General features: G+C 35.6%; 1 protein-coding gene across 1 annotated transcript; it reads right to left on the bottom strand.

Annotated features, from left to right (window-relative positions):
• Positions 1-4,220: 4,220 nt before the first annotated feature.
• LOC121415041 (protein prenyltransferase alpha subunit repeat-containing protein 1-like) lies at positions 4,221-17,668 on the bottom strand. Its single transcript, XM_041608114.1, has 7 exons — positions 17,480-17,668; positions 11,714-11,868; positions 10,179-10,254; positions 9,137-9,241; positions 8,134-8,446; positions 6,714-6,922; positions 4,221-5,998 (listed from the first exon to the last, which is right to left on the bottom strand). The coding sequence occupies exons 1-7, from the start codon at positions 17,551-17,553 to the stop codon at positions 5,557-5,559; spliced, it is 1,374 nt and encodes a 457-aa protein (XP_041464048.1). The 5' UTR covers positions 17,554-17,668; the 3' UTR covers positions 4,221-5,556.
• Positions 17,669-23,589: the final 5,921 nt, after the last annotated feature.

The raw sequence follows: 23,589 nt of genomic DNA, 5'->3' as shown, positions 1-23,589 counted from the left end.
GAGTACCATATGTTATCACTTCAGTCCAGATGGGAAAACACTGTCATAATTCATGTAAAACACAGATGAGAGGATTATTTTCTTTAGGATTTTATTTTTTGATAAATTTCATACAAAGATAGCACATGGGGCAACGCAGTTATTAAAGATCTAAACCTTTACATGTAAAGTTTAATGATTCTGTTACAGGTACAATTACATAATAAAGCAAGTACTACCATTTATGGTAATATATAGTGTGCCATAAAATAGGCAACTAGACAGTTGGTGTTTTATGAATGGTATATATCGTTATAATCATTAAATGCTATATTTCCACTATGTTCACATTTATGACAACCATAGACGACCAAACAAACAGAAGTAAGTAACTTCAGACAAGTCTTAAGAGATGGGATGAGCGTTTGTGATGGGCTCCCAATTACCAAATCAGATTTTCAAAATTTAAATAAAATTGGCATGGTGATCGATGACAATTAGAGATCTAAGGAGGCTGTCATAGATTCATTTTTCATTTCGTTTATTTCCACAATAACAGCAAAGATAATTATTTTACAACAGAAATGTGAGTATAGAATAAATTAACAATTAGAAATATTGAAATAGTTCACAAAGGTCCAGTACACAGATATAATGTATAATTGAATTTTAGAAAGTTCAGTTTTAACTTAAATGCTAGCTGTATATTGTGGGGGAAACCTTGGAAAGCGGAGCTTGTAATTCAGGTTCCCCAATCAGTAGGCTGTTAAAAAAAAATTCAGCAAGACCCAACAAAACTTGAGAGCAATGGTAAAAATGTTTAAAAATCCCATGATGTTCCACTTTATAGGCAAACGTCAGGCATTGGCAGTACTGGGGTACTTTGTTCGGAAAACCCGACACTCGCTTATTACATGTAGTGTACATGTACACAACTATATACCTAGTGCTCCGACTTTCCTTCAAGGTTTTATAAACAAATATTTACTATCTTCCAGTGCCAGCCACACAGAAACGTTAGCCTAACGGAGCACTAACAGTAAGCCCAGTCACATATTTCGGATGGTGAAGTCAAAACATTTATTTTAATGTGTAGGTAATGCAATGTTGCAACATTAGACATCGCTGCCACACTACCGGTTGTAACAGGTCCTCTGTTAGCGCTAACGTTTCTGTGTGGCCGGGCTGTGCGGTTAGTATAGATATGAATTAGGAAAACATGATAAACATGAACATAGAAAACATATAGCATAAAGAATTGTATAAGTTAACCATCATCAATCATAGTAAACTATTACATGTACAAATAGTATACAGTAACAGAACTATATGACACAATTTACTCCATAATGTCAGGTAATACAAACTCAAGCAATCAGAACTAGCAGCAAAGCAGTACAATATATAAAGATATACATATAGGCCTATAATCTTTCACTGAATTACATCTGCTATTACTTATATGAATCCAGTGATCATATTCTCCAAAACTACAAGTGAAAAAATAACATAACAATAATTCACAGTCAGACATTTCACATATATTTGAATTTGAATAAAGATATAATTGCACAAACCATCATTAATAATACAATTCAAAAGAATTTGTAATTTAGTCCTAACTTTTTTTTTATTTATTAGATGTTCTTTACTTTTATTTAAAATAATTTTTATTCACATCATATATAATTTACTCAATTTTTTTGGCAATATATTCAATATACATGTACTTCCATTACATATTAATGTGACTTTGTTGATTATATCCATGTTATACTTTGGAAATATATATAAACAAAATAAAAGGTAGTGCATATAATGGCAAAATTTATAAGGATAAAATGAAGTAAGTGGTTTCAAACCCAAATCTGTGGTGCGATTATAAGTATTCTTTGATTATCTACTATAAAGGATATTCTTCAGGGCGTATCTGTGGTGCGAATACAAATATTCTTTGATTAGCTTTAAGGGGGTCTCATTCATATGAAAGCTTGAAATATGTTGACATGGTAGGCCCATATTTGACCAATGAAATATACAAGATGGTTCGCAAACCACAAGTCTCGATCAATAAAATATGCAATATGATCTTTTGACCCCTAGATGACCATTGACCTTATCATCCTTATGAACACTAGTGTTGTATTACCCAAGGATCACATGTACAAAGTGTGAACATACTTGATGAAGAAATAGAGAAATGAGAGCAAGTTGAACAAAAACTTGAAATATTGGACATGACCTCATATCATTTGACCTTTTGACCCCTAGATGACCTTTGACCCCATTGTCCTTGTATATACACATGTGGTATTATCCAAGGATAATGAGAGCAAGTTGAATAAAAACTTATGAAAATTTTCCAACAGACAAACAGACCAACAGGAAATTTAAAGAGATTCATGTCTCTACGAGGGGAGCGTTTCATGAAAGGACTTCAGACATTTTATCCGACAAGTCCCATTTTATTTGACAGTTACTATAGTAACAGTGCCTCTCAGCCAATCAGAATCAAGGAAAGATGTCAGATCTGACAACTTGTCAGACAAAAATGTTGATGAAACGGTCCCCTGAACTTTGTTCAGGCAAGACAAAAATGTAGGTGGATTTGAAACCCTATGGGTAACAATGTTTACACAAGTTTATAGTTTATTGCCCCCTCTCCCCCCCTCTTACCCCGTAATCTTGTCTACAGGTTTTATAATGGTTACTACCTTCATTAGCTTGGTTCATGTAATGAATCCTTTTTTCCCATAAAGATAATCAATTCCAATAAAATTTATTCTTAATAATCATTGAAAACATCAAACTGTACGTTCATATATAAAAGAATCATTACAAAATAAGAACCCTCCAAATTATACATGTAAACATCAGATGAAGAAAAAAAAATATGCACACAAACACACCAACCCAGACACATCATCATCGTCATCATCACACACAAAAGCACATCCAAACTTCCATCGTATCAGTCAACTGTTTATTTCTATTACTGTTTATCTTAAAAGCAACAAACATAAATTTGCAAAAACACAGCAATTGGAGCACCAAGCGGAGAATATATAATTAAATACTAGATGATGTAATGCTGATTAAATTAAAAATAAAACCCTGTCGTTCATTCATATGTCCCTTTCTAGCACAATATATTTCATGGAGGTTAGTAACAAGCAGGGTGGGAAATTTCCCAAGAAAATAAGGTATTTGCCGTCCAGGTGGGGAAGTAATGGGAAAAACTTGTAAATGCTCAGATGAGCTTGAGATGTTCACGGAGATGCTAAAATATGCTTGAGAAACAACTAGGCATTACCTGAAAATATTATAGTATTCTAGTAATATTCAAGTATATTTTGTAGTATTTGCCTGCATTTCCAACTATTCCCCATTTTCATTATAAAAATATTGAAGCCGTAATCATATTTACTACCAGAATTTCCTACTCCAGCTGAACCTGGTACTAAAGAAGTCCATTCTAACTTTACAGATCATCCTTATCTTGTTAATTTTCTGCAAGTGTATTAGTATACAAATAATGCACATACGCGCATGCATGCAGGGCCAAATAATGAACGATGTGCGAGAAGAGCCAATGGATATACCGCACCGAGGTCCGCAGGACTGAGTACGGTATATCCATTTGGCGAGTCGAGCACAAAGTTCATTATTTATTTGATTTATTGTTTTCTTCTGCATCCATAACATTCGTATAATACATTTTTCATAACATAATAAACATATGTCAGCATTTTTGGCATGAATAAAGAGTACTAAAAAGATAATTCCAGACAAAAATGATTAACTACATGATATTCACAATTTGCAGGAGGATTGTCATCATAAGCAGATTGCTTTGCACAAGAATGCCTGTATTGTTTGTTTTATACAACCCCCCTCCTCCCCCATGTTGCCCCAAATGCTATATTTGATCTAAATTCTAGATAATTCCAGACCTTGCACTATTCTGCACTCTGACGTCAGAGTGCAGGATAGTACTTTTAGTATGACGTCAGAGTGCAGGATAGTGCATTTTGGATGCAATAGTGCAATTCGCTGAATATCATGTGACCCGATTTGGACCAATCAGATTGCAGTACATTCTTGGGAGTTGTATAATAGCCTAAAGCGCACATTTTTAGTCTCATATCCAAGTGATCTTGGGGTTGGCTCACACCTCTTTGTCTTTAGCTACATTACGCAGTCTTATGCAGCATACAATGCAGCAAAATATTTTTTGTCAATCACACTTTCCACTAACTTTCCACTAACCCAAGGTAAGTCTAGTTTAAATCGAGCATTATCGCTGCATTGGCCTATAGATGCGTAAACAGCTCTCTGTTGCTCACATTCACTGGTTGCCACTCTTATTTGAATGTATAATTATGAATGCGGTCAGATTCGGATGTTTGAAAAAAAATGAAATTGTTGAGCTAGAATGCAAAGTCCGAATTAGTCTGCGTAATGGCCTCATCTTAGCTCGTTTCATGGCGCTGTGCTGCCTTTGGCTGGATTGTTTGAGCAATACGCAGCTGAATACAAGTTCAGAACGCAAAGGTGTGAGCCTGATTTAAAAGGTTGTAGAGATCATAGCCAATTACATTAACCTACAGATCTAATTGATAAGTCCAAATGAAACCTACATGAAATACACATGTGCTATATTGAATTATTGGCAGTGACACAAGAAAATAACTTTTTAATTAAAATAAGGCAATGCTGTTCACACTAGTGCCATACCCATGGCAAAAATAAGGCAAAACTACTATTTGCAAAACAATATGGAATACAACAATGCAGCCCTGAGCATAATTTACTATGTGGAGACAACTGTGTTGGTGCATAGGGATTGAATATGAACACAAGTCGGCGGAAGACAGATGAATAATGGGGCAAGCATGTTCTTGTTTCTGTATTACTGATCTATTGACAATTAATATACATTAGATTCCATCAACAAGAGATCACCAACAAATAGAAATAATTGAAATATAAAAGGAAAAGAATTCAATAGATAGATAATGAATGAGACAGGAAGAGAAAGAAATAGAGAGCCTATAAAATATGATTGTCCACAAGGTTTTTACATTAAGTTGGTTAACAAATTGTGACATTTCAACATGACTCGATACTAATTACATGATGTATACTATTACTATAATTGTTTGGACACTGTATGCCTTTAACAGCAGTATAAACTGTTCTGCTCAGTGACTTCATAAAAAAAATGTGTCTAAATAGGTCCAAAATTTCCAGTTAATGTATTATCTTAATACAAAAGTTAAGTATCGACAATAAATGTATAGTATAATGAGTATTTAGTTATACTGACATTTCATGTTGAGTTATGCTGGAATTTCACAATTTAAGCCCCACTTCATGGAAAGACCCACAAACAGAATAAAGGGTAATATAAAGTTCAATATAATATAGAATTTGTAATAGACTAAGATATAGTTTATTTCAGGATTGTATTTCTCTCTTTTGATCATATACAATTACACATTATGTTATAAATAGTCTTAATCTAATATAACTTATTGTATATGCTGAAGGAGAAATGCTAGAAATAATAAATATCTAGAATTGCACATGACCTAGCCATCTCTTGTGGCTATTGATACACCTCTGCAACTGTGGTTTGTCCGCTCTGAAGCTCTTCTTGAGCAACGACTCCATGAAAAGGTTTTCCTTGCATAGTAACACAGCCAACGCAGCGTGGGTGTCCTGATCGGCACAGCTGATGGCCCGTTCATAGGCAGCATACTCGGCATGGGCCACGGTATCCGCCTTCGGGGTAGCCGACGTTGACAATGTCTTGGGACAAGGGAAAGCACTAGCACTTGAGAAGTCTTTGAGGAGGAGCCATTCCGTCTCCTCCTGGACCAAAGGTTCAGTATCTGATATATCTTGGCATACCTCACCATTAGGACTCTCTACCTTCACAGGAAAGTCTATGTTCTGTGACACTTGGCATTGTCCTCTCTTCAGACATTCTCTTCCAAGGGTCAATATGGCTCTCCTGCAAAAAATAGACAATCATAGAAAAGACTCAAGACATTTCATCTACAGTAGACTCCCCTTCAATTCACCATCCATAAGTCAAATAATCACCCGAGTCAAAAGCTTTTATCACACCAGAATATGCAAACTTGCAAAGTTGGTATTACTTACATTTCATAACTTTAATTTTGCTTAAGTCGAACAGATTTCTGAGGTCCTAAATGATTTGACTTAGGTAGAGTCATCTGCATATTTCACACAGCTATATTGTAAGTCCCAATGAGAATTTAAATTAGAAATGCATCTGTGACGGAAGTCTATGACTCGCCACAGAAACTCTTGGACTGACAGAATCAAATTAGAAGAGAAGCAGCAGTCAAAACTCACCAGCTGGCTATTCTAGCAGTAGATTGTTCATAGGTTGCCAATATCTTCAACACACTGGCATGTTTTTGCACTAAATTATATATCCCTACCTAGCTGACTTAGCAACTAAGGAAATGCTCCAATTCTGCATTGAGTCATGCATAACTTATGAAGAACTCTGTTTGGTTGAAAAGTGACTTACGGTTGTGGAGTTATGTGTTATTAGATTTGTGACAGACGGACTACATTACATATGGATCCCTAAGTCGCGCCTTCACCTCTGGTGGGCGAGACAAAAATGGGATTATACTCTCTTAGAAATAGACCACCTATTTGTAGACTAAGTGAATATGCAGCTTCAGACTAACCTGTGATACCAGATTGCTTCATGACCAGGAAAATTCTGTATGAGGTTTGATGTGAAAAGCAGCTCAGCATGGAGGATCCTCAGTAGATCTTCATAAGGGTGATTACAAGATAAAATCTTGAGGAGGAAATATCTATAGTTGAATCCACTGTGATCTGAGATGTGTTGTTTTACCCAGGAATTGGTACATTCAAGTTCCTTCAGCAACACCTGAAATGACAATTATCAGTAATTTATTCGTAAAACAGTCATTTTTGCATGTATAACTTGAACTTTCATTAAACTAAATATTCGCCAAAGATGACAGGGATGTTTTACAAAGATTTAAATGTTATGTAAAATCATGCTTATTGGTGACAGGCAATCTCTTTTTTGATTAGTACGCAATAGCGCACGTCCTCTGAGCACGATTTGACCAATGGAATGATGCATTGTATACCATACATAACTTTGTGAAACATCCCTGGACTATGCAAAACATATTTTCTAGATCAAATTTATTGTGTTCATACACACAATTCATTCTTCATCAAACCATCCTTTCATTCTGTCATTCTATCATTGTTATTAATTCATGCCTCATTATCTCAACTACTATTTTTATCTTCGTTCCCCAGCTCACCTTCATCATATTTCTATCCCCTAGACCAGTTGTGTAAATAATGTCCATGCTGTATTACCCCCACCATGAACAACCCCTTGTTCAACTCCATCTGTTTATACTTCCCTTATCACTTTGCCTTCCTAAGAATATTATGTAACTATGTATAGTGAATGATATATTGTAGTTTTAAAATAGAGAATAAAGTTGTGAATGTGACTCCAATCCAAGCAGACATGCCTAGTTATTGAGTAGAGATCAAGGCCAAGTATGAGTTCAAGCGTGTATTAGTCAGAATACACATAGAAAAAATATTATCCCAAAATGTTGTAAAAATTTCTCTGCTTCCAATAGATATGACTTTGACTAAGTTATCAGTATCGAGTAATTTAAAATAGTCAAATCATCAGGTATTGTAATTTCAGCTTTCCCTCATTATTTTGGCATTTAAATTCCAACTTTATATCAAATGAAACTGAATTATGGAAGTGTCATTGGCTGGTTTTATATCTTCTGTGTCCGTCACTATTTGATGCATGCTTTTTCACCGCAGTAGATGCAATTGATCTGGAAAGGAAAATTTCTAATGTGACACAGCCCAATCATAAATGCAATACGTCTTGTTTTCTTGACACAGTGTTGAAATAAGGGCATCGTATGATGTCAACTGTGTTGAGGTTAGTAATACAACATGTATACACCTTGTTGCTTTGTCAAGCAAACCTTTGAAAAATCTCTGACAAAGTTTGTCCAGTTGTCTTTTTTCATAAATCTACCCTAAGACAAAGAACTGAGGCGGCACAAGTCATACCAGACTTACCCCTGTATTCAATCTGGCTATTTCCTTGAGCACCCATGTCCTGTGGCTCCAGGCATTATAATTACTGGGATAGCGATCAGCGGCTGCTCTGCATGCATCCATCTCACGCTCTATCGCCTGCCTCTGTCTCTCCGTGAGCTCACTATGGTTGACTGAACTACCAGGGGCGTGCCCTCTATTACTGTTAGAGTGTTGCTGGTTGTGGAAGAAGTTACCATTGGCATGTTGTGCTGCTGAGTTGTGACAATGACTTTGTTGAGTGTGTCTGGAAGTCGAGGATGATGAAGGGAACAGCTGCAGCAACAGCCACCTCCTAGATAAGTACAAGTTAAAATGGATACTTCCCCATCAAAGCTGTCGCATTCTGATTTTTTTTACGCCTCAGCACACACCTTACGGTTGGGCTGCGACCCGACTTTGGAATAAAACATAGCAGAACTTGATGCTAATATTGAGACAAAGAATATCTTACTATTAATGTTCTAAATCTTTGTACGAATACCTGTGTTCAAATCTTTGTACGAATACCTGTGTTCAAATCTGTGACTATGCTATCACCCTTATTACAATGAAAGCGAATTAAATTTTTAGTAGTAATGGTGTTATAGCAATTGTACGATTGGTTACAATTTGAAACAAATTTGGCCTTTATTCCAAAATAAAGGCTTGTAATCACCCAAAATTGTTAGATTAGTATTCTTTGAACCTCAAATAAAAAAATACTTTTCATTCACATTTTCAGAATGTGAGTAAAAAGGGGATTTGTTCCAAAATCGGATTATGGATCAGTTGTAAGGTGTGCAGTGGCCTTTATGCACCAGCTCATAACCTGAGAACAAGATAATCATATTATTACCACCCCTCACACACATACAAAACCTTTGATGGCCTTGCATGAATTATGCCCTGATATACACAATATTACATCATTGAAAGATTCTAATAATCTTAATTTCAAATCTAAATGCTTAAAAATGATCAATGATTAGAGAAACTACATTACCTTTGAATGAAAGTTTCTGGGCTTTTTGGATGTTTAGTTTGAATTATAGTTGCCAATCTCAAGTCATCCTCTGCTTTAATGTAACGTTTGATGACCAGTTCCTTCCTGGTAAAAAATAAGTATAAGAGGCAACACTCAAATTCAGAAATGTACAATGGACAAAACAAAAATCGTTTCCTTATGAGGAATTACTGTCCTTTTTAAGCTGAGTAATACTGACCTCAAACTTGTCAAATAATGTTTGCATAATATCTCTACAGACAAACAGTTTAAACTGATGTATGTTTTGTTATTTCATCCAAGAAGACAAATAACGATTAGAAATACATCTGATCATCTGTACTTACTGTTTAAAATGGAGAGTAAAGTTTAACTAGTAAAACGGATAATTATTTTGAAATTAAAAAACTTTCAGTAAATACCGTTCCTTAAACATATTCTATATTCTAGAAAATACATTTTAAGTGTGCCATGCAAGATACATCTCATCAAAATTTGTGAAGAAAATATTGATTCCTTTAAACCATGGCCTGACATTTTTCAGTTGAAAACACAAAGGTGTCCAATGTCGGCGTACCGTCCGTTTTACACACAATACATGGATTTTATGAAAAAGCCTGCATTTTGAAGCCTTTACATGAAATGCCAGAAGTTTAATAATAATAACAGTTACTTTCATATGTGCACTATATACAAAAAGTATCACAGCGCTTACAATTGTCAGAAATGAATAATAAGTAACAAAAAAGTAATATTTTTTCACCATTTTGACTTAGATTTTTTTTCAATAAATATCTGTCTATAAATTGCAAGATGTCATTGCACATCTCCTTTAATAAGAATTGTGCAGATGCATTAATGCACAGACTTCAGGTACCTTATCATACAACAATAAACTGAAGCTTACAAACAATAATGGTGTCAATTTCCATCTCAAGCTCAGTACGAATGGTTTTTTAAATCTAAAAAATCTCAGATCTTTCTCCTTGATAGAATAATATTTATACTGCATGCACTAACTACTAAATAGACTGAAACTCACCGTAAATTCCATACTGTGTAACAATCAGGATTGAGTAAAAGCACAGCACAGCTGAATTCATGCACAGATTTCAAATCTATCAAGAAGTCACAAAAAGAGAGATAGAGAGTGACATAATATAAACAAAAATGTTGCACTTCTGCTAAACCTGAACTCTCCTGTATTGTCAATTGTATGGGAATGTTGAAATCTTAATCAATCATTCTGCTGTTTTTACAGTAGACTACAGTAAAATCAGAGAAGAAGTTTGAGAAAAATCGGACAAATAATGAGAAAGTTATGAGCATTTGAATATTGCGATCACTAATGCTATGGAGATCCTCCATTGGCAATGCAACAAAAATGTGTGATGTCACATGTGAACAACTTTCCCTTTGGTGAACTATGAAATGCCCCCAAAATATATCTTTTTGCTCTTTCTTATGGTGATACAAGCTCTTTATCCATAATATTTTCTTTGAAAATCTGTAGTATATGCCCTCCTATAGAAAGAATACATGATCTACCGATAGATAAAAGAGATAAAAGAGGCAGGTTAAGTAAAATATATACTAAAGTAATGGGGAAAGTTGTTCACAAGTGACATCGCACATCTTTGTCGCATTGCCAATGTGAGGATCTTCATAGCATTAATGATCGCAACATTCAAATGCTCTTAACTTTCTCATTATTGGTTAAATTTTTCTCAAACTTTTGTTGATCTGTTTCTTTGATTTTTGTTTTCACACAAGCTTTCTTGTTCCAAAGGCTTTATTTCCCTTTAATCTTTCTATTTTCAGACAAACTAGAAAACTGATGATACCATGTTATTTTTACAGTCAAAAAGGAAATTACAGAAAGAAAATACCTAAGTAATATGTACCTCTCAAAATACATAAACTTTTACAGGGATTTTTCTAATGACCACTGTTGTTCGACCAACAGAGATTTCCTTCCGACTAATTCTGCTTGATTTAGAGCAAGTATGATGGGTCTTTTACAAGGAACTGGGTTGACTCTGTCTCGTGTATACACCCCGATTACTAATCAGGGTTAGTCCCAATGGGAAATGATGGTGGTAAATACCGGTAAATGCCACCTCATTCATTTTTTAGGAATATTGGAAATAGCTGAAAATACTACGAAATAATACTTCTTGAATATTTTCAGGTATTGCCCAGGTGTTTCTCAAGCATACCAAATTTTCCATGTAGCCCCCTGTAGGATGGGGGTGGGGTGGTCAGACACTTTGAAATTTTGAAGCCTTCTTTTTTTGGTCATAATAATACACAAAATATGAACTGCATACATGTACATGTAGTTGTAATCTTCTGCAATTTTGTTCTCTATAATATTTCCTAACACTTTGTACTATCAAACTGACGTAGCTTTACCAAAAGGCTGTTTAAACTTGATTGTCCAGAAACACAACAACTGGGTATACATCTTACATGTAGATACCTCCCCGGATTTTACTACTTTTTCTCAGTATTTCCCAATCTAGGTGAGAAATACCTAAATTTGCTAACACTTTTTCCGATGCTGATAATAAATACCTTTAACTGTTGTACTCTTCTTCATTAGGTTGCTGTAGACAAATTTGAAGAGGAGTTTAATGCTCCATGTTTGCAACCCCAGCTTATGATTCTCGAGCACAACGGGACTTCTATTAACGACGGGTTCAGGACAATAGATGAAGTCAAACTCATCACTGAAAAGAAAAAAAAATAGTCAAAATCAGAACCTGAATTACTAAAAATTCACATTCTTGAAAGGGGAATATTTGGCAAAGAGTCCAAGTGGTATTTAACTTGTAAGCAATTTAAACTCTGTGATATCTGAGTATTTGATATGCCCTTTTATGGGATACCCAAACTGAAAAAAAGGCTTTAGCAGAACTAGCAGGGAGATATGGGTGCACATTACAAAATTAATGTACTTGACAATATAACAAGAAGTACTCTCTAAAGCGAGGGTATATAGATGAACCTCGCTCAGTGAATGTCCCATTACTTGATTTTCAAAAAGTCTGCAAAGAATGCTCAATAACAGTAGAAATGTTTGCCAAAAATCGGGCTATTTAAGACTTAACAAACGTTGACAGTACACGTTATTGTATTAACATTTATTATAATGGCAATTTTGATTTTTTTAAATGAGAAAATGATTTTAAAAATCACTTACCTCAATTTGGTTCATTGTTTTAATGAGATTTGACAATAGAGAATATGTCCTGCAGGGACTGATTATAATTACATGTATAAGGGGAACAATAAAAAGCTCTACTAAAGCAGAAGGGTAGCCCTGCAAAAAGCTCTTCCTTGACATCTTACAAGGGGAGAATTTAGTGTGTGTGGAGAAACAAAGGAATGTACACAAGATAAAATCCACAAACCAAAGCCAAGGAAACAAACAATCAGATATATCTATCTCAATAATGTAATTCTTGCAATGTGTATTATTGCATACAATGCATTGTGTAAGTATGTGTTATTTATAAAACCTTGACTGAGAATGAGGTTTTCAAGATTGGCTATAACAGTTTGATCATTGACCGTCACTCTTGATCTAGGTTCATGTTACATGTAAGTGATGTCAGAATAGAGATTATGGAAATAAAATGTTGTACAAACAATAAAATTGTGTATAATGTTGCTTGATTTTCTATTTTTTCTGTATTTCTGCATTTATCATTTTATGTCACAAAAAAATCCAATTCACTGAGACGAGAGATAAATCACTTTACCTAAACTGGATTAAGGCGAGCGGTAGTGAGCAATCACTCTCACTCACCTTAATACCAAGTCCCTGGTCATGTAATCTGGATATATGGCGTTAATCAAATTCACAATCTTAATTCAGGGGTATCGATAAAATTTGTCCAATATAATCAGTAGAGGCGCAGGTCAGAAAATTGGGAGCGTCCCAGTTCATAGGGACTGTCACACAGTTTTCAAAGATTTCTCCACACAAGAAATCTAGGAAAGTTCATTCACTTGCCAAGTGCCGACATCAATCGAGTGCGCTAGACAATGTAAATACATCAGGTTGCATAACAAGATGATTGGAAGATGGCAAGTCATGAAAAATAGATGGTGAACTGGGGGTTGAGGTCACTGAATCTATTTTTAGCACTCTCAATCCTGTAATTGCCATAGATCTATGTCCTGCAGGGGTAACGGGTAAGTGAAAAAAACTGTCCCCATAAACAAGGACAATCTCAATTTATGAAAACATGATTTGTCATGGTTTGAGATATCCTTGTTTTCTGAGACAACCCAATTTTTGGACCATTGCCTCTACTGATAGAGCACCAACACAGGTAATACATATGCGCCTATGGGAATCGCAAGCTGTAGGAAAAGTGCCTAAAATTACACTTTTGAAAACAAAGGAAATGAAAAAAAAAAATTTTTGCAGGATTTTCTGCATTTATTGGAACAATATACAAAACAAATTTACAATGCATGAGACATAATCATAATATAGCATAGACAAGGCTCGACATTAGCGGTGGCCCAGTGGCCTGGGGCAACCAAAAATTCATCTCGGGCAACCATTATTGAAAAAATGTTAAGTTTTGGTGGCCCGAATCGGGCAACCAATAATTTTCAAAGTAGCGCAATTTTTCTCCCGATTTTGCATGCATTTATCAACTTTCTACAGTTCAAATTTCAATCCAATTCGTCATGCGCCTTTTTTGTTAAATCTACACACAAATACACACACACAAAGATTGCATAGTCATGACAGTATGCACTCACACAACATGCGAGGTTAGTAATACTAACCTCGCACAACGCATGTGGTTTCATAGTGGACTTTGACGTTTTCATTCATCACACGAATGTGAGGGAATGAAAAACGCCAAACGTTTCAGTATTTCTCCACTATCGTATTATTATTTTAATTATCTAAGTTTGAATTGGAAATTGTTTATAAAAGTGTTTTTATCGCTTACCTCCAAGTCTCAACCAGGATACTCCGTTCGATCCGTCCTTAATACTGCGGTGGAAAGTACGCAAACAACAAGCGAAAAGCAATTTTTCGTATCGAACATTCTCAATTCAAGTCGTCAGCGCATAATAGGAAATTGTACCAAAAATCAACAGGTTGCATCTCATGTATATACTTATTGGTAAAGTACGCCATCCTTTGACAAGATGATGATGAAAGTGGATTGAACGAGCAAGAAAATAATGCTGATCGCCTAGAATGCAGCTAGCTTGCAAGACCGTAAACAAAGGTACGGTAGGCACTTAAGAACCAAGTTTGAAAGGACACTCGTAAAATTACGTCACTGTCGCGATGAATATTCATTAGATCGTGGTCGTGCGTGTTCAATACAAACTCTCTGCATGCATGCACTCAGTGTGTATTGAACACGCACGACCACGATCCAATGAATATTCATCGGCGAGAGTAACATAATTTTACAAGTATCCTTTCAAACTTGGTTCTTAAGTGCCTACCGGCTTGGTGAATAATATCGCGCGCCCTCTTTAGGCAAAAATTGATATCAACGCTGAGCAGAAGTTATCTACGTGAAGATCACGAAAAATGCTCTTATTTTATTTAAAAAAACAGCAAAGAGAATTCAACGAACGATCCATATGGTTCGGTAAGTGTTTTAGAACAAGTAGGCCTAGAATTCTTAGCTATGATGTAAAGTCATAGTTATTTTAGTAAAAAGGGTGTGAAAGATTCGCGTGCACCAGGTGCATATGAATCCTTCACACACGAGACGATTTGAAACCATGAGTGGACAGTATGTAGGCCTACCTCTGGCATACAGTAACTATTATTCAGCCGGTCGCGCCGGCTGTCTGGCTGAGGTTTGCATGCATGAAACCACTGCAGTTAGCTGTGCGATAGCAGACTATTCAGACTCAGGGAGCTGCGATACGAAATGTTACTGCTAAGAAATCTTCCCCAGAACTTTGAGAGACAATCTCCAGTTTGGGAGACCAATTTCCTTTGTTGTTTAGATTTCCTGCAAAAGGATTACCTTGGCAGCAAATAAAAATGTGATAAGTAGATTCCTCATGAAAAATTACCCCTTTTCACCATCGCATCTACTATAATTATAAAAATTCACCATCTAGTTTTGTTTTGATAAGGATTTTTGTTGTCATCCACACACAAAACAATGAAATGGGCTTCTGACCTCAGTGAGTTAGGTGGAAATATTACACTTTTGTTGGTGTCGTTTCTTTTGTTCTTTCACAAAGCAAGTCCCCAATACTAGTATGGGAGATTGTCTCCCAAATTGGAGTCTCCTAATCCTGGCTATAGCGATATTGGCCGTGCCGTGCACCTCTACCGTTAGACAGCTGGCAGCCGTCTGTTTCGTGGAGTTTTTGAACATTTTTTTTTATTTCTCCTCGTACATAGACGGCTCACTATCATGCAGCCACCATTAGGGGACTTGCAATGCAAAATCCCCCCGTCGGGGCTCTTCAATTTCTTAAAAGGCAGTGTATACAGCCACACGCGTGTGTCTTTACCATCCAGCCACACGCGTGTGGTTATATCCAGAACACCTATCTGTGGATACCGCCACACGCCGCCAGTAATAACAGTAAAACATGTACCGGTATGTAGGTCTGACCGTCTATATCACGATCAAAATAACCTCATTTCTTCATTAAATTCTTACATTCTAAACCCCTTTGATATCCTTAGATCGTTTCAATTTCATTCTCACCGTCTTCTCTCCTTGCTTTTCTTGTCTTGTTACAAACGGTCGTCTGTTTAACAGCAAATTCTCTTTTTCTACTTGTGTCGATTCTGGCTTCCTTCGCGGTGGCAGACCCATACAGCGTTAGCGCAGCGCAGTAGTAGACAAACACAGTTTGGGTTTCGTACGTACGCGCACATAGCCTAGAGTCAGTAGAGAATCGACACAAGTAGAAAAAGTGTGGAAATTTGCTATTTAACAGGCGGCCTTTTGTAACAAGACAAGAAAAGCAAGGAAAGAAGACGGTGAGAATGAAATTGAAACAATTTAAAGAAATCAGAGTGGTTTAGAATGTAAGAATTTAATGAAGAAATGAGGTTATTTTGATCGTGATATAGACGGTCAGACCTACATACGCGTTTTACTGTTATTACTGGCGGCGTGTGGCGGTATCCACAGATAGGTGTTCTGGATATAACCACACGCGTGTGGCTGGATGGTAAAGACACACGCGTGTGGCTGTATACACTGCCCTTCTTAAAATCAAGTTAAAAGGAACAAAAACAGTGACTTACCTCGGCTGTCGCGCAATTCACTTTACGATCTTAAGTACATAAACATACCGGTATGGCCATTGAGTCCCCTGTAGGCTGTACAGATCGCGCTAGAACTTTGGTCTCTGTATTTGGTGAGTGAAGCCAACGGAGTTCAGCTGAACAGCCAACATAACAGAGACCGAAGCTTTTGGTCTACTCTAGGCCTACCGTTTAAAATTTTTACTAGAAATATTGAAATGACGAAAAAAATAGAGTCTAGACACAAATTTGTGGGAAAAATTCACGAAACGTGTGGGACAACTCGGCCTGCGATGTCCCGACCAAATTGTTTGTGACTGAGAGACTTTCTGGAGGGGGAAATTTGCTCGAAGTAGGCCGGTGCGAAACTGCATTAGCGCCGACAGCTCAGCAGCGCAATCCCGCATATTAAAGGGGAAGTTCACCCTGACAAAAAGTTTATTGTAAAAATAGCAGAAAAAATAATAAAAAATATTGCCGAAGGTTTGAGAAAAATTCATCAAATAATTAAAAAGTTATTAGAATTTCAATTATTTGATTTGTGACGTCATATGCGAGCAGCATTCATACATAGCGAATGGTAAAAAATCAAAGAAATGTCATTTTCTCAGAAAATTGAAAATGTTTTTCACTGTACCTTTTGTATATCAATAGACAAATCATTTCACACCCGATCATGAATAGAAAACGAAATTAAGTCATCAGGAACCATACAAAATTTGAAATTCATGCATTTTATATTGCATAACACATGGAGCAGCTGCTCGTTTATGACGTCACAAATCCAAAACTTTGAACTCTAATAACTTTCTTACTTTTTAACGGATTTTCCTCAAACCTTCACCAATATTTTTTACCATTTTTTTTGCTATTTTTACAATAAAGTTTTCTTCAGGGTGAACTTCCCCTTTAAGTGCAGCGGTTCCAGAGCCAGTGGTAGTGGCAGAACGGTACTAGCATTAGCACTGGTGCCACTGCCACTGGCACTGGCGCTTCTTCATTCCCACCGACACCAGGCCCAGGGTGCGAAAGCGCACTAGCGAAAATTTTGGCCAACAAAAACTTACATTTTAGGATCTCGACGAAGAGCACTGCTTAGATCCGCCAATATCCTCCTTGGGCGACTATCGTCTCCCATCATTAAAGTCAAAGTAGTTACAAAATTAGAAGCATATCAGCAAGATCTTCAGCCGGAAATTGGTGTCCCAAATTAGTAACAACGAGAAGGATGCTGTTATTCGGCTGTTTTGATATGTGCGCATGGCCGTACAGACAGTACAGTGGCTGCAAAATCACAAACAGGATGGAATTAATACAGAGGGTTTTTTGTTATGGGGGGGGGGGGCTGAGTGACCATGAAAAAAAAAACATACCGGTAATCAGATGGTTATTTTTTATGTTTCTTTATGTGTGTGGAAGTGGGTCCGCGACCCCTATAAATTCCTGTACTTATATTCTGGAGCCGTTTAATATACGGGGGGACTTTGGGGAGGAGGGGGGTTACGTGTACATAGGCGGATCCAGGGGGCCGAGGGGCCCGCCCCCCCCTTTATTGGCAGAGCAAAAAATGAAAGAAAAAGGAGGGAAAAGAGAGAAGAAAAAGAAGAGAAAGAAGACAAATGAATAAAATGAGATGAGGGCCCGGGGAAGGCTTAGAAAATATAAAGAATCTTGGCATGTCACTATATAAAATTTTCGCTCGCGCTCGCATTGCCTATAGGTGACTTTATCTTGTTCAATATGGATCGAGCTTAAAAATTCAATATACAAAACATATTTCACCTCATACAAAACATATTTCACCTCAGAAATCAAACTTTCATTATTTTATGTGATTTTTTTATTTTTAAATAGCGCTCTGTAAAACTTTCAGTTTTATGGTCTGAATGTTAAAATTTTCTAGTCACAATGCGCACTCGCCAATTTCGATTTATAAGTTACCTATTATTTTCGTGTATTCCATAAAGTTTTCAAAATATCCCTTTGCAGGTCTGAAACGGGATAGCACTGCACGCTCGGCGCATTTCGATTGGCGAGTTATGTATATATCAATAATGATTATGTAACTACTTAAAATCACCTTTTCATGCCAATTTATCAAAAAATTTGGCTCGCGATTTGTGCTCGCATTAATGGTTAAATATATGAAATTTCCAAAAAAATTTAGCTCGCGCTTTGTGCTCGCGCTTTGTGCTCGCACTATATAATAAAGGATTATGATATTGTATATTTATGTTGATTTATAAGAATAAAGCTAAGAAGTGACTATTAGGACTACCCCTTTAAAGAAACCAAAAAACCTCTCTCAAGCAGCCGATCTGGGAAAATATGGCTGAAAAACCAGCCTAATTAAGCCTGCAGCTATATAGGAGGAGCCGTGGTGTAGTGGTTCTGACTTTCGCCTTGTAAACAGAGGGACATGTGTTCGAATCCCACCGTGGTCTGGCATCCTTTGGCAAGGCGTTAATCCACACTTTGCCACTCTCAACTCAGGTGCTAAATGGGTACCGGTAGGATGTGAAAGTCAAGCTTGTCCAGTACTGTGTGCGCCTCATTGGCGACTGACTGGAATACTCCCCAGGGAGTGAAGGATGTGCACACATTGTGTGCGGGAATGACTGATTGAATCCGATGACCGGGTAATAATATATCTGTAAAGCGCTTAGACATGTCGTTTCGATGTATTAAGCGCTATATAAAAAAAATATTATTATTATATAGCCACGCAATATTCGGAGGGCCTGGGGTATGGTTAATTAGTATAAATATATACGTATGAATGTGCTATCGTTGAGACCCCCATTTTCAGCCTAAATTTCTGTTCTAGAGCAGAGCATGACATGCTGCTAGAAAGACAAACACAGATTTTTTGCAGATGTCCTAGATTCGCACATCGATTGGTCAGGAATTTTTATTTACTTCTTGGATTGCTGTCCAGTCTTAATCTCTTCATTGTGGTCAATGCCAGGTGGCTCAATTAAGGACGTTCCACAGTTAAAATGAAATCCATGTCATTTTCATCAAATTCTGCACAGAGTTACTTCAGCACCTACATGTAAATATTCCAAATATGCAAAATTAACATGGTTTAATTCCGCATATGTGTTTGATTTTTTGCTATATCGAGATATGAAGTTCACTGTTTTGAAAGGTCTCGAGAAATACTAATCAAATAGTATTTATATGAGATCTCAACGTTGAGTTTGATACCTCTGTTACCAGTTAAAATCTATGTATATTTCACCAAATTTTATAGTTTAGAATTAAATACACTCAAATTTTTTTTTGTTTGCCCTTTGAAAAATAGCAGCACCTTCAATTTTGAAAATAAGGTGTGACAGACAACAAACACATATCTTAAAAATTAGAAATTTATATAACAAATTTTATGAAGTACAATAAATGCTGCACTTTATTCAAAACCCATCTCATTTTCACCAAATTCTGCACGGTTGTAGAGAAAATTAAGTATACTAATGAGGCGTGTGAACATTAAGAATTGGGCGTTCATGAATGTGCTTGTTTTCAAACTATCAGCACATTTGTTGGAGCCGATGTGATTTTAAAGGTCAAGTCCACCTCAGAAAAATGTTGATTTGAATCAATAGAGAAAAATCAGACAAGCACAATGCTGAAAATTTCATCAAAATCAGATGTAAAATAAGAAAGTTACGACATTTCAAAGTTTCGCTTATTTTTAACAAAATAGTTATATGAACGAGCCAGTTACATCCAAATGAGAGAGTCGATGATGTCACTCCCTCACTATTTCTTTTGTTTTTTATTGTTTGAATTATACAATATTTCAATTTTTACGAATTTGACGATTAGGACCTCCTTACCTGAACCACAAAATGTTAAAATAATGGAATTCCACGTGTTCAGGCAGGAATGAAACTTCATTTCACATGACAATGAGAAAATCAAAATATTTCATACAATAAAATACAAAAGAAATAGTGAGTGATGTCATCAGTTCCCTCATTTGCATAATGACAGAGATGTGCATATAACTGTTTTGTAAAATGAAGCCAAAATTTAAAATGTCATAACTTTCTTATTTTACATCCGATTTTGATGAAATTTTCAGTGTTATGCTTGTTGAATTTTCCTCTTTTTATTCAAATCAAGTTTTTGTTTGGATGGACTTGTCTTTTAAAAACACAAATGTGTTAAAAGGCTTGTATCTACATAAAGGAAAACTCTTCACCATTATCCCATTTAATGGAACTCGAGGTCATATTCGTCATACAGCACTGCAGAGTCATTAAGTACTGTGAAGAGGTAGTAGAAGCATTTAAAACTTTGATAGATTATTTTCAGCTAATACTCAAGATTTGCAGTTAGAATGTCAATGACTGGAAAAATCAGTTGATCTCTCAATCTATAGCCGATTACACACCTGTTAATTTGTGACGTCAACATAATTTTGAAAAATTATGTTGTTTTTAATATTTCATGAATCTTGTTTCTCCCTCTATCCCCTTTCTTGTTCTCCCTCCCCCCTCTTGCTCTCTCTCTCTCTCTCTTTATCACTTCTCTATCTGTCTATCCATCTATCTATTTTTCTGATGTTTCTCTAAGTTGTGTCTGGGGTTCTATATCTCAAAGAAAAATTTCAAACACAATTGTTAATTTGATACTTTTTGTACATGAATATCTTCATTTTATTGACATTTAAAAAATACCAGTCTCATGCCCATCTGGAATGTGCTAGATGTTGCCTAATATGATACAACAAACAACATACGTTATTGCATGAATTCTTGCTTGGCAGATGTCATGCACACATGAAAGTACATTTGTAACTTTCACAAGTGTACGATCTACATGTGTACATGTATTATGAAGGGGATAAAAATTATCCTTTCTCCAGAATAAAATAAACCTGATCATATGATAGGATATAAACATGCATTCCTTACAGTTACATGTATTACAGTAGACATGTAATTCCTGTATTTAGTGTCATAGAGATTCAAACGTCGCAGCACAAAGGTTTACAGAATTAAATAGCACCAGATATCTTCACAACAACTTTAAAGAGATTTCTTATTACAGAGCTTATGACAAGAAAGAGGACAATATACTTCTTTGTTGAAGCAATATCTACTCAAACGTTTCTACAAAGGTAAGCTTAAACGAAGCTATAATTTAATAACAGTTTAACAACAACAAAGATTTTCATTTCATTTATTGCAAAAAAACGTTCAGACATAGCATTCAAACAGTTCTTGCTGAGATTATAAGACACATTTAACAGTCATCACACAAGGTCAAGTCTGTTCTAACAATACATTTATTTCTCTTCAACTGTTAACCGCTAACAATAATTTGTGAAATGAATTGTGTATGCAACTGAATGTTAAATGTGTCTGATTAGCTCATCAAGTATGATGCTTAGAAACCAGTTTAGGAAATACTTGAGGGCGACAGGGAATTTTGCCCTCATGATGACCAAAATTGCCCATAATATTCTCCGAAAGAATGCTTTGGGGCCATCAATCATCCATCCTTGAGTCTTCCAAGAGTTGTTACATGTAATTTTCATGGATTTCCAAAAAAAACAAAAAAACAAAAAAAACATTGTGCATATGCTAGACTGATAATTTATGTATTTACAGCAATATAGCTGGTTGCAAAATAAAGAAGCACTTCGAATGAAAGATACAGCCCATGAAATTCTGTGATCCAACTCTGTGGAAAAAAATGGGATTCAAGACATGCCCTGCATCTCAATGAAGTTATTGAATTATCTTGTACCATAAACATGAATGATAATAATAACAATGTCCAATGATAGTAACATTCCAAGTAAGAGGCTAATTATCTTTATTGTAATAAGGATGCCTAAATTCTGATTAGCACCTACTGTTCCCAAGGATAACTCCATAATTGTATTTTGAATAACTTGCAAATTCTATTATTTTTAATATCAACTGAGATCATATCAATCAAATGCATTTCATTATCCATTGTCTTGACAGGGTACTACTGACAACTCTCTCATATTGACATATAAATGTAAAGGTAAGTATTTCCAAATAATAAAATGTTTATATAACATGAGTGAAAATCAATGATAAAAGAATACATTCAAATAAAAACTACCAACTTGCATTATGTAACCGTAATTTTGTTGTTTTAATCAAATTTTCAATTAAGAGTGTGTTATGATTAGCTCAAGTTGAACTGCTTTTATTCAGGGAAAGCATGTAATGCTGTAGTAGGAATGGTGTCATATGAAAATCGAGAATTACATGTGGGTGTTATATGTTAGCCGATGCTTGTTTTTTCTTTTTATGTTTGGAGCCTTTGCACAGGCCATGAATATGAAGATAAAAAAATAAACCCTCTCTTTGAGCTGATAAGTAATTTCTAGCTGGCTTTTGTCATTTTTCCTGTGACAAATTATTCCATGTGTGAACATTCAGGATGAGAAAGTGTCTCCACTGTACCTCTAATGCCCAAATTCTCAAAAGAGGTTTCAATTTTCCATAGTACAAAACCATTGACTATGCAGATGGTGCAAAATTATTCCTTTCATCATGAACACTTAGAAAAGTCCAGTTATAAATGTGTGCTGTTGGCAAGGGGTGCTATATTTATTCTAGAATGATTGATGCACAGTAATCCAAGAAATCTGCATAGTTCCATGGTTTTGTACCATGGTACAACTGAAACCTCTTTTAAGAATATAGACCAATGGGTTGATATGTCATTTTCAATTAAAGACACTTATTGCCTTTCTCAACAAACAATTTGGAATTGTGTAGTGCTTTACTTTTGATAAAATTAAGCAATACATTACATGTATAATGAAATATTCCAATTTTGCTTCAAAATGAACTAAAACATGTGACTGATTGCTCTGAGAATATCTACATTGTTGTAACCTAAGAGCTTCCATACTGTTAAATCTACATGTACAAAAAAAAAACAAAACAATTCTTCATTTCATAAGATAAAATACAAAAGAAATAATGTGAGAACATTGGTTCTCTATTTCACATATCAGCCATTTTCCTCATAAAACTGTTCTGTAAACCATGCATGACCTTTTAATTTTCCCAGCATATATCTCTCAATTGAACATATAACTAATAACAGATGATATATATATATATATTTCAAACATATAACTCTACTTACAGTATATCCATTGCACAAAAAATGC

Source organism: Lytechinus variegatus, chromosome 5 (genome assembly GCF_018143015.1).
Source record: "Lytechinus variegatus isolate NC3 chromosome 5, Lvar_3.0, whole genome shotgun sequence".
NCBI lineage: Eukaryota > Metazoa > Echinodermata > Echinoidea > Temnopleuroida > Toxopneustidae > Lytechinus > Lytechinus variegatus.
This window is presented reverse-complemented; position numbering and strand designations above follow the sequence as displayed.